This window comes from Chamaea fasciata, unplaced genomic scaffold (genome assembly GCF_029207755.1).
Source record: "Chamaea fasciata isolate MVZ Bird 193981 ecotype frontalis unplaced genomic scaffold, bChaFas1.0.hap1 SCAF_1, whole genome shotgun sequence".
In the NCBI taxonomy this organism is placed as follows: domain Eukaryota; kingdom Metazoa; phylum Chordata; class Aves; order Passeriformes; family Sylviidae; genus Chamaea; species Chamaea fasciata.
The window spans coordinates 105100081-105117435 of record NW_027094086.1 but is presented as its reverse complement, the minus strand read 5'-3'; the positions used below and the strand labels follow the sequence as shown (position 1 = coordinate 105117435).

Here is a 17355-nt window from a genome sequence, read left to right as displayed (position 1 = left end):
TCGATACCTACTTTTCTAGATGATTTTCAAGATTGTTGAGCCTGTTCTTATAGGTCTTTGAACTGGGCTGCTCTGCTGAGGAAAATATTTTAACAAAATAGGCATAGACTTGCCTGTGGGATGTGATGGTGCGAGAGCTGAACAGGACAAGGAAACATGGAGAAATTAAGCTTGATGTGTTGTCTCAAATGAGGACAAGGAGAGATGAATGGCTGATCTTGGTCTCAGTAGTGTAAGTAAACATAGCATCTTTAGTAACTCTTCTTGAGCTGAAGATGTTGCAAGTCAGATTTCAAACAAGATCTTTATTTTGACATGCTCAGATTATTTGCACCTGTGTTCTTACATGTTCTGAAATGAAAAGTCATCAGTTGCCTTTTTTTTCCTGTTTTGAAATGCTTTGAAAAAGCAGTTGATTTTTGTATGGCTGCTCACATGTGACAAAACCTTTATCTTCCAAAGGCCTTGTACCATTACAGAGGAGTTGGAAAACAGAAACCAGAAATCTGAACAAAAACTATGATGTGAAATGAAGACCAGGACTGTGAGCTTGCTGAAAATGTGGGAAAAGAATTACAGAACAAAAGAACAGTCTGTCCTCAGCAAAGGGATTTAATGTCCTCTCTTCTCTGCTAATGGATTTTTAACATAGCCTGTTGCTTATGTGGCTCCATTGTCATCAATGGGCTTGAAATGAGACTGCTATTTGCCAGATCAGGAAAATCAATTAGAACCAAAAAACGTCTAGTTAAAATAAAAAATAAGCCCCATGAGATATATATAGCTGGTTGTTCACTGGCCTTCTGCTCTTTCAGACTTACTGAGGATTTGGGCTCTTTCCTCCTGCAGTAAAACCACTCCCTCACCAGTGGAAGCTCCCTGTGTTGTTGCAGGCCTGTGTTAGCACAAACTGACTGGCAGTGCCTGCAGCAATGGGCCCTGCATGCAAAGTGCCGAAGTGTGATTTACCAGGACCACAACTCCTCTTCCTCCCTCTTTTTTCCATTTTGCAGTAGCTAGTGATGGAGATGGGAAGTGGAACAGCAGAAGATAATTACATGTGGCTAAAATATTGTGCTTGGTCAGGATTTGTCCACACACAGATTTCTGTTCCAAAACCATTTCTTCCCTTGAATCACACATAGCTAAGGGAGATCTCATCAGAAAATACAGGTATAATTGACAGCATGATTTGCTTAGACTAGAGGAAATTCAGGGCACCACCATAAGTAACCAGGTAGTTACATCACTTTGATGGGATCAGTTTTCAGGGAAGTTACTTCTACAGTTAGTCACAACATGCTTCTTCTTTTCAGAATTTTACAATCACATTTTATAGCAAAATATGTTTCAGTTTCTTTTCCACGTGGGAAATACACAATCACAGAATAAATTAGTTTGGGAAAGACCTCTGAGATCATCGATCCAACCTATGACCTAACACCACCATCTTGTCAACTAGAACATGGCGCTGAATGCTACACTCAGTCTTTCGTTAAACTCTTCCAGTAACAGTGTCTCTACCACTGCCTTAGGAAGCCCCTTCCAATATATTTTTTCCTGTTTTCTGTGAATTCTTCCTGATATCCAACCAATGGAAAAACATTCAAGTGAAATCTTTCACACCAAGTGCAAGTTGGGAGAGGTGGGGGGCAATGGGGGAGTATTGGTAATTTTTTTCCTGAAATAGCTCCTGATTTCAGTGAAATCACAGAGGTTGAGCAGTAAAAACATTTCATTTACAACTGTCATCTACTCAAAGAGGCAATCTCAGCCTGTTATAACCTGAGAGAATTCATTACCTGACACATAGCAGTACTGGCCTAAAGCACACCTACAGGTACACTTCCATGTGACACCAATTACTAATTAAATGAATAAGAAAAAATTCTGTCAAGTGATTGTACAGAAGTTCATGTAGCTCAGCAAACCAAAAGGAACATTACCTGCCCAAGGGTCAGTCTGGACAGTGAAAATATTGGGGATATTAAGTTGAAATTTCACTCTATTTTTAGATATTTAAATCATTAATCAAAATCACCAAAAATCTGCTTTTTAGGATCTTGTCTATCAACATGAAGAGTTCAATGCATCACTTATAAGCTGTCCATATTTAGACAGTATTTGCATTACCTGAATTCACCCTGGATTCCAGTAGGAACAAGCCATGCCAACACAAGCATTTCTCATCTACATGCAACACAAGATTTTCTTGTCTACACAAGTTGTTTGCACAGCATGGCTATGTGGTTTGTTGTCCAAAAACCTTAATTAGTATTGACCATAATCGTGCTACCAAGAGATGAGTTCCTGAAAGGAAGAAGTGGTCTCAGAAAGAAGAAGGGGGCCAAAGGTGAAGATCCTGGCCTGGGGAGGGATCTGGGAAATGCAGGAAGATCCTGAAGATGAGGAAGTCATGGACAGCAATGTTGTGAGTCAGTGACGGGCCTTCAGTGATGGACCTTCAGTGATGGACATCAATACCAGGGGATGTCCAGAGACTGTGCCTGAGATGGGCAACTTCAAGTAGCATCACAGCAGGAATAAAAAATTACTTTCTGCCCAATGTCACTAGTAGTGACCCCTCCATGCAGGGAAGGGGAGGCTTATGGAATGAAAGGCTGGTGGGGAGGAAGGAAGTTAGTGTGAGAAAAAAGAAATAGGGTAAAATCTGTAATGTCATTGATTCTTCAATGATGCTCTCCACATTGAAATTTTCTACAGTGTAATAAACACTGCAAGACAGACAACATCTCACCTTGCTGCTGTAAACAGATGTTATAACCTGAGAGAATTCATTAGCTGACACATAGCAGTACTGGCCTAAAGCACACCTACAGGTACACTTCCATGTGGCATCAATTACTAATTAAATGAATAAGAAAAACTTCAATCAAATGATGGATGCAGTCAATTCCCTGCATGCTATGAAGGAAACTACAATGAAATCACAATTTTCAACTACATGTCATTTTTAGCAGAGCATGTCTTCAGAATCAAAAGTCAGGACCCACATGTTTGCAGCATCCTTTAGTTTACCAGATGAACTTATGTCAAAGAGGGAAACAGCCCTGGATCGTGTATACCTGGAAAACTAAAATTTCTGCAGTTCAGAGAAGAAAAGTGGTGAAGCTGCAGTAACTTGCACTCCTATTACCAAAGCAGAAAAGCATGCGATGATCCATGTGAGCCACAAGGATCACTGCTCTCTGAGACATCCTTCTATATTAAGGACAGCAAGCAGCAAACGTGGGTAGGCATTTTACTCTACATGATGGCAGTGTGCTATTTCTTGCAAAAGCATTTCTGTTAAGTGCCTCATTTTAGGATTTCTGCAACTCAGAGTAAGGTAAAGCTTCTAATAATTTTGCTTCTAGATAATGCTTTTGTCAGCTATTCAGCATTCTAATTATCCACATAACAGTCGCACTCTGGTAGATAAGGACTCTGAAGAGAAAAATATTGTTTTTACAAGAAGGTCAGCTTTAAAGAAGACGCACTTAATTTGCTTATCTGTAAACACCCGATATCCCATGTGAGCTCAGGAAAAAATACATAGCAGGGCACAGAAACCCCACTTCCATTCTGCTTCATCCCTTGGCCTTTAAAAAATCTTGAGCTTGCCATTATGTCCTTCACTAGAGCTGATACCAGGAGCAATGGTGCCAGGAGCCTGCTCACTACTGAGTAGGGTGTTTGGTGGTTTTTAATGTACTTTTTGGTTAAAATCAGCATGGCTAACATAATATGAAAATATTAATTATAGATGTTCTAGAAATGCTTATTGTTTTCCATCTAATCAAACAGGAAATGTTGGTCAACATTTTTTAAAGTATCTTTTGACTGAGGATTAACTGCAGTTTCATATTAATAGCAATTTCCCCCAAATTAAAGTGAGCTTGAATATTATCTAGTAACAAATGTGAAACATGTCTGATGCTGTTCAAGGACAAATTAGAATTTAAAATATATTTCCACCCTCTTTTCTCAGCAAAGCAGTTCTTGATTATCCAATTTACTGATAACATTCTTGCCTCAGAGGAGGAAGCCCTCCCAGAGGATAAACAAACTAAATATTTTCTTTTCAATATTTGCTCTAAAGTATGTTTAACTCTTTGTTAACAAAAAAAAAACCAACAAAAAACTAAAAACAAACAAACAACAACAAAAAAAGCAGGGATAATGTATGGCTACCTACAGCTTTTCTACAAATATGAGGCTGGGTGAATTGGATACTTCCTGCCATGTTTATCAAAAAATAGAAGTAGATGGAGCACACCTATACTACACAAACCACATGTGTTTCTACGTGTTTATTTCTGTTTATTCCCACTTTGTTTATTTTAACAGACAAACTATCCACTGTTGGAAAATTCTGGAGAGTCCAAATGATATTACCTATATCTGGTAATATCTATAACTGGTCTACAACTAACAGTTAAATGCATATCATACAGTTTGGGTAAATTAGTACTTCATATTTCCAGAAGGCTTTTGTTTGGCCCTTCTTACAGGGCTCCACTCAGAAGCGAGATGGTCTAGGCTTATGGAGACTTATTAACTTGAGAAAAAGATTGTAGGATAAGCCAGGTTCAACTTCAGTCTAACTGGGTAAAATGATTATTTTATACCAATTTTTAGCAGATGTGTGTTAAAAAAAATACAATGTTTTTGTTTGCCCTAAACCTTAGTACAGCAGAGAGAAATGACTTAAACAATTTTCACTCACATTGGCTCACAAAAGTGCTAAAAGATTTAGGTGCCCAGAGCCATTCATTGTCCTCAGCTGAAATGAAGTGTTCTAAATAAAGGAGTAAATTTAGTGGAGGGATGGAGGAGGTAGAGGCAGGGATTATAGATCATTCAGTAATATATTGGATGGCACCTGGTACCAGTTATTTAAAAGGTTACACAATGGCCCTTTTCCAATGAGTCACAGAGTGACTGGGTTTGGAAATGACATCTGGAGATCATCTAGTCCAATTCCCTGCTGAATCAGGTTCTACTAAAGCAGGTTGCGCAGGAAAATGGCCAGATGGGCTTTGAATATCTCTGTAACATGAAACTCCACAACCTCTCTGGACAACCTGTTCCAATGCTCTGTAACTCTCACAGTAAATAAGTTCTTCCTCGTTTTCAGATGGATCTTCCTGCTTCAGTTTGTGCCTATTGTCCCTTGTCCTCTCCTAGGGCACCGCTGAGCCTGGCTTCATCCTCTTGCAAACCCCCTTCATGTATTTACGGACATTGGTGAGATCCCCTCTCAATTGTCTTTACTCCAGGCTGAACACCCACAGCTCCCTTAGCCTGTCCTCTAAGTAACAGGCAATCACCTTTTTAGCCCTCCACTGGACCTGCTCCAGGAGCTCCGTGAGTCTCTCTCTTTCCCAGGGAGCCCAGAACTGGACAGAAGAGCACTCCAGATGTGCCTCACCAGGTCTGAGTAGAAGGGCGGGATCGCCTCCCTCAGCCTACTGGCAAAGCTCATCCTAATGCACCCCAGGATACCATTGGCCTTTCTTGGTCACGAGGATACTGCTGGCCCTTGGACAGCTTGTTGTCCGCTGGGACCTGCAGAGTTGCTTTCCAGCAGGTCAGCTCCCAGCCTATACTGATGCCTGCGATTATTCCTCCCCAGGTGCAGGACCCTGCATTTGCCTTTGTTGAATTTCTGGATCTTCCCCTCCGCACAACTCTCCAGGCTGTCCACGTCTCACTGGATGTCAGCACAGGACTCTGGGGCCACTCCTCTTGGTTTTGTAATGTCAGTGAACTTGCTGAGGATGCATCCGTCCCTTCATCCAGGTCGTTGATGAATGTGTTGTACAAGAGTGGACCTGGTGTCAACCCCTGGGGAACATCACTAGTAATGAACCTCCAACTGGACTCTGTCTCTGCCATTCAGCCAGTTCTCAATCCATATCAATGTCCACTCATCTAATACTTCCTGAGTTTGTCTACAAGGATGTTATGTGAGACAGTGTCAAAAGCCTTGCTGCAGTCAAGGTAGTCAACATCCACCACTCTCCCCTCACCTACCCAGCCACTTGTGCAATCATAGAAAGTTATCAGATTGGTCAGGTATGATTTCATGATTTTTCCTCACAAACAAAACAAAAGGAGTCTGGATTCAGCTGCTTCTGAGAGCTTCTTTCCATAGGGAAACTCTTAATAATAAACAACACAAATTAATTCAGTAGTAGTGTCTCTGGAGAATAGATGTTGGATGGCTTGGCTGTGACTGCACAAGTTCTGCTCCAGGGGTATGTCCTCCTTGGTGGAAGCTTTTTACCCTTCTCTACAGCGGACAACTCCTGTTCTGATGAAGTGGCAAGCCTTCCCTCAAGGTTATCTGTGTTGGGAGATGCTTGAGAGTCTAGGAAGAGTGGAGAGCAGGACTGAATGAAAAACACTATTTTTTACTTCATCCTGCAAGATAAATAAAAATCCTTTTTTTTTGGTGTTGTTGTTTCCGAGATCTCTGTCTGAAGAGTCTTCCACACTACCACAGCCTTGGAAAAAGTCAGTTACAGTCATGTTTCCAGGAGTATTTCTACTTTGTCTTGCTGCCAAGAAGTGGTGATCAGTCTGTGACCATTTACTGCACCTTTGTCTACCTGTATAATGCTGGATATAGGCAGGTTTGGACCAAACCATGCCTACTTCACGAAATGAGGCAGCAAGCTTAAAAAAAGTCAAGCATATTTTTTAGGAGAGAGCTGATCAGACTGGAGGCAGAAAGCACTGTGTCATAGTTCCTGTGAAATTTTTCTATATTTAATAAACATCCACATAAATTACAGTTATATAAACACTTCCTCTAACCATGGATTTTTTCCAGTACTTATTAGTCGCAGTTACAGATAGTCTAAGAGAAGTCCAAACGCAGGATCTAACAGAAAAGGGGAACCATAGCTTCAATCTAGACCTCTTTCTTTCCTTTATTCCTACATTTGAAAATCTTGGCCAATTTATCAACTTTGAGCCTAACTTTCTGGAGGATTTTACAATACAGTTCTGGGGATAAAAGTGGTTGAAAGTTCTAGCGGCCACAACTGCACAGTGAAATAGCGAAATACAGGCTGCCTTTAAAAGATGAAGTGAGAAAGAATTATCCAACGTACTTTTTTGGCTGTCTGAACCTCCAGAATGACTGGCTAAACCAGAACAGACGGTGGTAGGAGTGAGTCAATTCTGAAGGGATAACACAATTTCACTGCTTAAGCACTATTGATTAATAGACTGAAAGAAGCTATGCTACAGCTATATTTTGGTTTTATAATTTTTACTTGTTTATTTGTTTTTCACAGGTTTCTCTAGCTGCAATCTGGTTAGTACCCGAAGAAGACAGGTACTGAGTTATTTATCTCCAAAGCTGCCAAGGACCAGAGAATCTGCATCCAAACCAGGAACCCACTTACCCTGAGAACACCTATAAATGCATATATCTCATCTAACTAAACCAGAGGTGGCATGACCCAGAAAGACCTGTTTTTGACTGTTACTGGACACTGCAGACCACATTTTTTTCTGGTCTTCCTGCAAGTTTGTTCCAGGCAAACATGCTCTAACAGGTATGCCCCCCCAAAAAATGGGTGTTTGATTAAAATTCTGTGCCATAGTTAGGGTTAAGAACAGAGTGAAACAGTTAAGTACACTTTGGAAACACTAAGAAAGATAAGATATAAAGAAGCAGGTATTTCTTTAAAACACAACTTTGAAAGATTGACTTGAAAGTAATGTATTTTTAAAAGCAAAGTGCCTTACTTTTTTGCTGCATTACTTATATTTGACTTAGATGGGAATACATTAATTGCATGTAATATGCTTGGAATATGTGGAAAATAACATTTTTTCCATGTGAATCAGCACAGGAAATGATCTGCAAATGAGTAGAATGTTGAGAATTCTATAGATGGAATTTTTTCTTGAAAAATACACAATGTTTTTCAACTTCAGAGTATTGACATCATGTTTTCTTCAACAGTGAAGTGTCACAGAGATGATTGATGACACACCAGAGACTGAAGAAGAGCAAGAACTTGCTTCTGATCAGCATACTTTAAGACTGTAATCCGATGCAACATTATCTATCAGTATCTATCTTTGTGGTGCCAGGTGGTTTTGCCTCCCTTAATTTGCCATTGCCGAAACTTACCACATTCTTGCTAAACACAGAAAATGGTAGATAACATGATGCAAACTCAGAGGTATCTGACTTGGTTTTCTTTTCACTATGATGTAAAATAACCCCCCCCCCCCAAAAAAAAAAAAAAAACAACAGTCTCCTAAATGATGATCTAGCAAGACATCCCACAAGACACTTTGATTTTCAAAATTTTCCCTTGCTGGAGTTAGATATTAAAATAGTAATAAATACAAGTACTAAAATCAGCAAATTAATGGTTTTCTAAGAGACATGCTGTGAGACGATGTTCAAGGGTGGATATGTTTAGGAAAATATGTAGCCCTCCATGGAGCTGAAACCACAGTCCTAAACTAACTGATGCTAGGCACATTGAGAGGGAGAAAGGAGTATGGAGTTTGCTCCAGCACACTATTGATTTGCTCTGAAATTATGTGAATTATTACTGCTGAATTCATGATTTGAAATGATGATTTTATTGGAGAATTGGAAGCTGTAAGAAGGCCTCGTTAATGTAAAATGAATTCTGCATGTGCTCTTCAAAGCTCCCTCAAATGTGAAATTTCCTCCATTATTTCATTTGACAGAAAATTACTGCTTCTGTATCAAATTTTTCTTCTGTTTACTGAGGTGGAATTTCAGTGCCAGTCTAGTACAATTAGTAGGAACACTCTGACTCCTGCCTTTAAAGTGAGGTATGAAGCACACTCTGAATATTCTTTTTTCTTTTTTGAAATCAAATCAATAAGCAGATTTTCTTTTGAATATGTTGCTGCACTCTAGGATACACGAAATGAAAAGAGGGAGTTTATTGATACATATATACTGACTATACTGCATCCCAAAGGCAATATTTGGCTTATCGTGCCCAGCAATCAAAAAGAGATGATGCATGTATTTTTTCCTAGTGAGATAATGTTTCAAGTTCCTTAATTTTGCTGAGAAAAGAGCAGCACAGGGAACCTGCTGCCTCTGCTCCACGTGTCCTGCTCACTCTGAAGCTACAGACGGATTCTGCCACGAGTGAGACTGAAGCAGTCATGGCACATTCATGCTGTGCACTGTTCATTACACTGCCGTATACCAAGCAGAGCTGCTTAGTTCATAGATCAGAGTGCCATTTAAGGTGAACCTGGAGTAATTCTTGGTGGCAAAATTGAAACCATCTAAAGTCAAGACACAATTTTCCTGGAATCTTTCCTCCAGTCTTCAAAACATGTATCTGTCTTTGCCTTTATTCTCATCAATGAGGAATTTAAAGTCACAGGCTGCAAATAGAGAGAACAAATAGGCTCCATGTTTCAAGCATAAATTCAGAGTCCCTGAACAGAAATTAGGCTTTTTCAGTCTGTCTTTGGGAGCAAGCTTGACAGGTTTTCCTGAAAGCTGCCTGTTTTGCTTCTCTATTTGTATAACCCACAGTTGCACAACCTATACGGATTAATTGGATGTCAAACAGTAACATTGAGATCTACCATGCTGCTTAAAATACAATACCGCAAAACCAGGCGTGACTGCAGTGAGGATCAAAGAGAGAAGATGGCAGGAATAGAGAACATGCTTGTCTGTAAAAATCAGGGCATCTATACTCTAAGGCATCTTAAAGTAAAACTCTCAGTATCTTTTCTGCCTTACCTCCAAGCAAAGATGAGCTGGAGGAGGTCAGAACAATTCACCTGAGTACGACCGCTACCAGACAAAATAGGTTACATTAGTTTCTTCAGCAATTATAAAAGGCTTCTTTAGCTAATGAAGTGGCTAAGATACAGAACAGAAAAGTGAAGCCCTCAGCAGAGAGAACAGAAAAAGTTCAGAAAGCACGGGGGCTTGAAGCTGATATTTTGAAGCTTAGAGCTGTGCTTTAGGACTTTCCTATTCCAGGCGGGCACAGATTGCCCAGCAAAGGAGAAGGGCAGGAGTGTTTATGAACTGGATTTACTCTCTGCAAAGTTTGCTGCCAGCAATAATCCGTCATGAGCAGCAGTATTTTGGAACACTACTGCTGAGTCATGCAGATTTGTGATGATATTTATCTCCATAGGACTTGACGAGAAGCAGCCAGAAATTCAAGGAACTTATATTTGCAGTACATATTTGTGAAAATAAGCTTTGATAGAACATCCATCCACATTACTGAAGGAGAAAAATTCTGGGCCTTTTCCCACATATAAAGTTATTTCAATTAGCTACTCTTCCAGACTTCCTGTCAATTTCTGGACTGTGAACTTCCCTGATATTGATACTTTACTGCTTCTCTCTTTCATTTATTTTATGACTTCAAGTAGAAAAAAACCTTAAAGGACTGGAAAAATGACACAAAAAAATTGTGATTAAAATTCCTTCGTTTCCTTGGATTCAGTACAGCTGTGGTGAAGTGAGAATATAAGTAAATTTATGGAAAAAAGATTGTCTTAGAGCAATTTTAATGTTCTGTAGACAGCTGCCTTTTCCAAAAACCACAAATTCCTCACGCAAGTGGGGAACACTGAGCACCCTCATTTGAAAAATGTTGATCTGTCCTATCTTTCAAGAATTTACCATAATGTTACCTAAAAGGCACTGACTTCCATGCCAAAGGACATAAACTTCTGACAGTAAGCTGTACAAATTACAGACAATATTTTTTACTCAAAGACCTGTACTACTTCTACATGAAGCTAAATCAGTGTTTAAATCCTTGTCCTGCCTAAAAGCTTGGAAATTGTGTCACTCACTTTCACATTGGTAAACTTCCACTGAATTTACTCCTGCTCTGCTGTGCTGGGACAAGAAGATGGTAAGTAAGCAGGAAGACCACATCATGCATGCAACACTAGCCACAAGGATGTGAATTTCCAGGATCAGATTTCTGAATGGCAACCCCTCCAGCTTCCCACTGTTGTGGCCATGCAGGTTCTACAGCTCCAGGCACTTGCACTTCTCTCTTGACCTCTCCTTGCTCAGCCCCATAGATGATCTGCTTGGAGGCTGGCTTTTTAGGTCTCCACACTGCACTGAAAATTACCTCACAAGCAGGGCTCCGCAAGGAGGTTTTTTTCTGCACACTAAAGACAATAACAAAATTATCTCCTGTCTGTCAGACAGTCAGTCCCTGGCTGGAACTTACATACTGATGGATAGCTTCAGAGAGCAGAGAGGACTGTCTTTCAAAGGCATAAAGTTAGTGTGAGGTTTTGTGCATAGCAAGGATCAGGTAGAAGACTCCCAAGAAAGTCTGCAGTGTAAATTCGGCTGTTATATTTGGGGTTTTGATCTGGTCTCCCAAAATATTCATCCTAGAAAGCCAATGCCCACGCCCACACAAGCAGATAAGAACCTACCACCGAGCAGATCCTCCTTCTTGTCCCTTAAGTGGCATGTAGGACAACTGGGGGAGGGATGGATGGTCACCCAGTGAAAGGGAACAGGGGGCCATGCAGGATGTGAGGGCAGACATGAGGAGAAAGAGAATTAAAATTACTGCTGTGGGAAAGAGTGAGGATAGTGGACACCTTTGCAATCTGGATTTCTGCTGCTTCTAGTGTAGCACACAACTTGTGCTTGGTGCTCAGTATAACCTGCATGACAGAAGAATTTGATTCCAGCTGAATCCCTCACCTGTAATTTGTGATAACAGTATGTGTCCACAAGGTAAGACATCTGTCAACAAATATAGAACTTGTGTTCTACAAGTTCTACAGCCTGTGGCAGATATGACATAAATCCAGAACCTCTCTGAATGAATGTTCTCAAGGAGACATCTGGGCTCACAAAGCTAGAGAAAGGTCATCCTGCAAGTTCTAGCATGGACACACAATGAGATTTTAAATAAAATGTTTCTTACCAACAATCATATGGTTGCAGACATCACAGAAGGTTGGTTTTTTGAAGATGTGCTCCTGGAAGATGTGAGTCTTGTTGTTTTCTGGCAGCTGTTGGGCTCTGGTGGGCGAAGATGCCTGGCTCTCTGAGTTGGGGAGCTGCCCAGTGCTTGTGCTCACCTCAGGCATCAAGTCTACTTGCAGTTTCACATCACTATTAGTCCTCTGGAAGAAATTGTCTGCACTTTTACTCCGTAAGCTTTTCGTCTTGAAGGAGAGGGATCGTTTCAGTTTCTGCAGCTGCAACAAATAAACCAGTTATAATTACTATTTTTTCTACTCTAAAAGGAATGCAAGCATCCTGGTTTTGGGATGTGTTGTTGCCAAGTCAATCTGGGAGCTACTGTCAGACCTTGAACCACCTGAACAATAAAACTGACTTTAAAATTTCTGAGCAAAGATAACAGATCCCAATCACTAAACAACCTACCCTACATGTGTTTTCTGATGGACAATAAACTTGATAGTCCCAATGAATGCTTCTTTTGGTCTTTATTTGTAGGTACAACAGCAAAGAAGTATTGCTGAAAGTTGTAGGCACCGGAGAATACACCCTTTGTATTCAAGCATAAGGGGACTTAGAGCATTATTCATCCTCTAAGAGTACTTAATCAATCTGTAAAGGTATTACAGGATAGCTGTTAAATGGTGGTACATGACAGGTGAATTCAGTAAATATATTTGATATATTTAGATTTCTTGAATTTGGCAGAAACAAAGATTATATGCATTTTATATTACATATATTTTAGATTATATACATTTGATTTGCTTTGACCAAGAAATTCTATTTTATTTATTTTTTTAAGGACAGAAGTCTGAACAGCAGTAAGAGTGTAATTAGCTGGCCAATTGATAGTTAATGCATTAATTAACACTAGTTAACACATGTTCACATATGTTCCTGTATGTTGTATTGTGTGTTGATTGTCAGAATATCAAGCACCACAATAAGGCATTACTAAATTAGAGTTGTTAACTCAAACTCTTCATCTGTGAACTCTCTTGTGCCATATCCGATATCCTCTCATTTTTCATCCTCTTCTCCAATTCTGTATAAGGTTGAGAAGGGTACTGGATGAGGCACCAAAATGGTTAGAAAATTGACCACACGAATTTGTGGGTTTGTCAGCTCCAGCATCCCATAAGGAGAGGCCAGGTGAAAGGAAAGCCAGCTCTGAGTCTGCTTTGTGTTTGCCCTCTGTGAAGTTCAATAATTCTGTATCACCTTTCACTCAGCATTATTCAAACCACTGCAAAATAATTTCAATCACCGCTGCTATTCTCTGGGTGACTGTGATGTAACAACTGAAATTTTCCATGCCGCTCAGGCTGCCTGTGGTAACCAGCAGGAATGGTTTATATTAGAAACTGTTTATGTTAGAAGCAATGATTATTTGGAATCATAATTCACACTAATATAAAGGGAGGGAGTTTACATGCTTTCCCAAAAAAAGCATAGAACTGGTACGTCACACTGACTTAGTGGCCTCAGAGTACTTGCTCTCCCTAGATTCTGTTCCTGATCCATTTGTTTTCTTTATGATGTGGCTGACAGCATGCTGTTGGAGGGGAGAGTCAAGAAACTCTGGGGGAAAGCCTCTCTTCCACCTTCAGAAACAAGCGGCTTTTTCTTGGAGAGGGAGATGCCAGCTCTCTACCCAATATTCACAATAAAATCCCAAAGTCAAGTAAACGGACAAGGAGCTGCTGTTGGCTCCAGTTAACAGTTTGGGTTTGCCACATGGAAGCAAACTGCATTCTACTTCCTGAGCTGTTCCTCCAGAGTGACTATGGGAGTAGAGAGGAATCAGAGCCTGGGGCCCATCCCACATGCACCTCTCTCACCCACAACTCACTCTGGGTTCAGGGGAGGAGCCCTGGATCCAAAGAAAGGAAATACCTACTTGCAAGAAACACTCAGTCTTGCAGGGAATGTGAAAATAAGCACAATTAAGTAATTAAATGTCAGCTATGAGGTAAATGCAGTTTATGGTTTCTGATGCTCTTACAGCTGAAGCTTAAGCCATGGACTGATTAAGCCTAAAACTCACTGTAAACTGCACCTTTAGAATGTGAGATCTTCCGTCTTCCTCTTGGATGTTAAGTTACTGGCTCTTGAAATCACTGAGGCTGTTTGGTTCTGAGATTACTTCATCTCTCCAGTGACAGCCAGGAACTCAGCAATAATTCACCTCTTTGCTCCTGAAACGTTTTTCACTTAAGTCAGACCTAATTAGTGTAGCAAAACACAGGGAATTACACCACAAGGTGACTGAAATGGCATCCATTATTGATTTGCCATCCATTCCTACAGTGCCACATGAAGCTAATTAAATTTCAAAATGCTGTTCCTGCCAGAGAAGGAAACCTAAATTGTGAGATACAGTATTTGTTTTATCATGAAGCAACATTCCTGCTAGTTTGGGCAATGTACGCAGTACATTTAAGGAAGCTTTGCATTTACTATCCTTATCCCATTCTCCTGTGCACAGCCATTTACCAGTCGAGGGATCTACCAGCAGCTTTTCCTCCCCCAAGCAGAAAAATCAAGTTTTCTAAAGAACAGTACAGCATTCAGGCTATACCTGCCCAGACTTATGGATAAACACTAAAGAGCATGAAACTGTGTGCATTCTGTGCATTCCCTCCCAGAATGTTCAGAGGACACTTATCCAAGAATGAGTTGAGCAAGTTAATTTCACATATTGGCAGGCATCTCTGTACAAGCTGGTAGCCCTTTCTGAAATTCACTGAGGACTGTACTGTGTTTGTGTGATTAAATAATTCCCAGACAAGATGGGCATCCTTGTCATTAGCCAAACACAGATCTCATGCCCATTTTCATTCGGACTGGAAGACACCTACATGTTTGGCTTGTGTTGCATACCTAAAACCAGTGGAAGCCTGGGACTATTACCTCCCAAATAGGTTATATCTGTAGAGAAGTGACTCTGAGAAAATGAAGACTATTGGCAAAATTTAGCATTTTGCACAGCTAATTACACACTTTTGCTGTTAAAAATACCCTTCAGATCAGCAGGTTTTATGCCCTTCATGCGTAAGAGAGAATATACAGGGCCAGAGAAGATTGGCATCAGGTTTTAAACTCAGATCCAACTTTCCTTTCTCATATTAGGCTCATGAGAGAATTTGAAACAGGGCAATGGTATGTGATTGTTTACTTAGGAAAAGCTGGCCCAAGCAAGGGCAAGGGCTGGTTGTTTTACATATCGTATAAACTATAAAACCATAAAAGCTTAAGTAATTATTAGACTGCAGTTGAGTAAGCATCACTTCCCTTACTTAAATATCACCGTCTCCTCATTTTGAAATTTGCAGTGGTTTATCCCCATTCTTTTATTGCAAGATTTCAAATGTAGTTAAATACAGGTATGCAAAATATGTCTGATTTTGGCCTGCTGTAAACTGAGTTAAATTCACTTGTGATGCCACAGCTGCTATGGCATTCACCTGAAGTGGGAATCAAATCTCTCAACAGAGAGGAGGAATGTATGCAAATTTTATTATTTATACTTTATTTCTGCAGAGTGAATTAGTCCAAAGTTAAACCTTATGAAGAAACACTACAAAACTTTGGGGGAAAAAGCTTTGCAGTTAGGGCTGTTCTACATTCACTACTTCAACTCTTCAGTGAAAAATCATGTATTGAGACTGAAACAACCCCTAAACCAAGCACAAAACGGCTTTAAGAAACATATTTGAAATAAATCCCTAAGACTTTCACATTTTCTCCATTGTGAGCAAGGTTGCAATTTAGCTTTCATTTAATAAAAATAACCTTCCCCAAAGCACAGGAGGTTTTCTAGACTTGTGATAGCATCACAAGACTTCACAATGTTGACACTTCAGAAATATGAGTCCTTAATATTTAAGCCAGGATGTTCCTGTGGTTTGAAATTAGAGTAAGGAAAAAAAATCTTTGTTTTTAGTTAAAAGCTTTTTATGGGTCACACAGATTCCCAGTGACTGCGCATACTAACCCCACAGGCAAGGTAGAGATAAGTGCAAAAGCTCAACTTCAGAGCTTGATTAACCTTTTTTTTTCTCTATCTTGCAGCTCAATCTCAATTTACCTCCAACTCACTGAACGTTCAAGTTTCAAGGGATCAGGAAGCTCTGTTATCAGCACTCCTCCGTTCCTAATTCCCCTATACTACAACTCTTTAGCTGCTATAAGCACAAAACAGGAGGCAGCAAAAGAACAGCTATTCAAATTCATTGCTAGTGTTAACGACGTGCCACTGCTTTTCCTGTGAATGGGAATTGCACCTGGACTCAACAGGACTTAACTTGATGTAATTGTTGGAAGAACCCAATGCTTTTCTACAATTTTCATTTAAGCAGTTCCCATGAAAATCAGAAAGATGCAAGTGATTTGGGCTGCTGTACAATCCCTAGCTTTGCAATTACAAAGACATGAGTCTGCCCCGCAGAGTACTTTATTCCAGCTCCTAAGGACTCCCTGATATCTAGGAACAATTTTCCCCTGGATTCTCCAGCTTGTCTACATTAGCAGTCAGCAGGCTCAGTAGAAGTGGATGGGAAGAATGAAGCAGGGGCTGTTGAGCACCCAGCATGCACACATCAGGTTATTTCCCAATACACTTGGTCTCGTTGCCTTCTGGCTCCCTGCTAACCATCCCTGCCAGCAGCAGGGCCTCCTGTGCAGTGTTGGGCCAATGGAGAGATCGTTTAGTACATTTCCACTCTTAACTATTTTCCAGGAGAAATGAATAAATGAGTCCCACTTATCAACCCTATTTCAATGACTGACCATATAACCAAGCCCTTATTTTCAGACAGCAGTTGTTTGCTGTATTGTTACTGGACTAGCAATAAACAAAACAAAAAAAAATACTGCTTGCTGTTCTCTATCCCCTTCTTTACATTGGTGATAACAGTATCATTAGATCCACTAGAAGTAATTCAGGGTATTAACGGAGTTGGAATGAGCCATCAAGCCAGTTTGAATCCTGCAAGCCTTATAAAATGTAACTATTTTGTTTAGTATGCAGACTAAAAATGTTCTGTTAACAGATTTCACTCTGCTGTGAGATAAACATCCACCTTCTGTGAGGAACCATTTCCTCTTCCTTGCAGCTTCTTAGAGCAAATTTCCAAATTATTTGACTCTCACATTGTTATAAAAGAAGGACTTCAACACACATGGCTCAGATGATGTTGTGTAGATTTGCCAGAGAGAATGTCAGGTACAGCGGCTATTACCAAAAGGGACTCAGACCAAAAGCATTTCAAATAAGGGAGAGAACAAAGCCTTGATGAATGGCATCTCCTCTACTGAGTGCAGTCCATTTTCTGGGTCAA

At 40.2% G+C, this 17355-nt stretch overlaps 1 protein-coding gene across 1 annotated transcript in view; it reads right to left on the bottom strand.

Moving 5' to 3' along the window:
- Nucleotides 1–17355, bottom strand: part of STAC (SH3 and cysteine rich domain) — a 70166-nt gene that overhangs the window by 34364 nt on the left and 18447 nt on the right. Inside the window, exon 2 of the mRNA XM_066192037.1 lies at nucleotides 11970–12246. Within this exon, the coding sequence (XP_066048134.1) occupies nucleotides 11970–12246 (277 nt within the window). The remainder of the gene's footprint in view (nucleotides 1–11969; nucleotides 12247–17355) is intronic.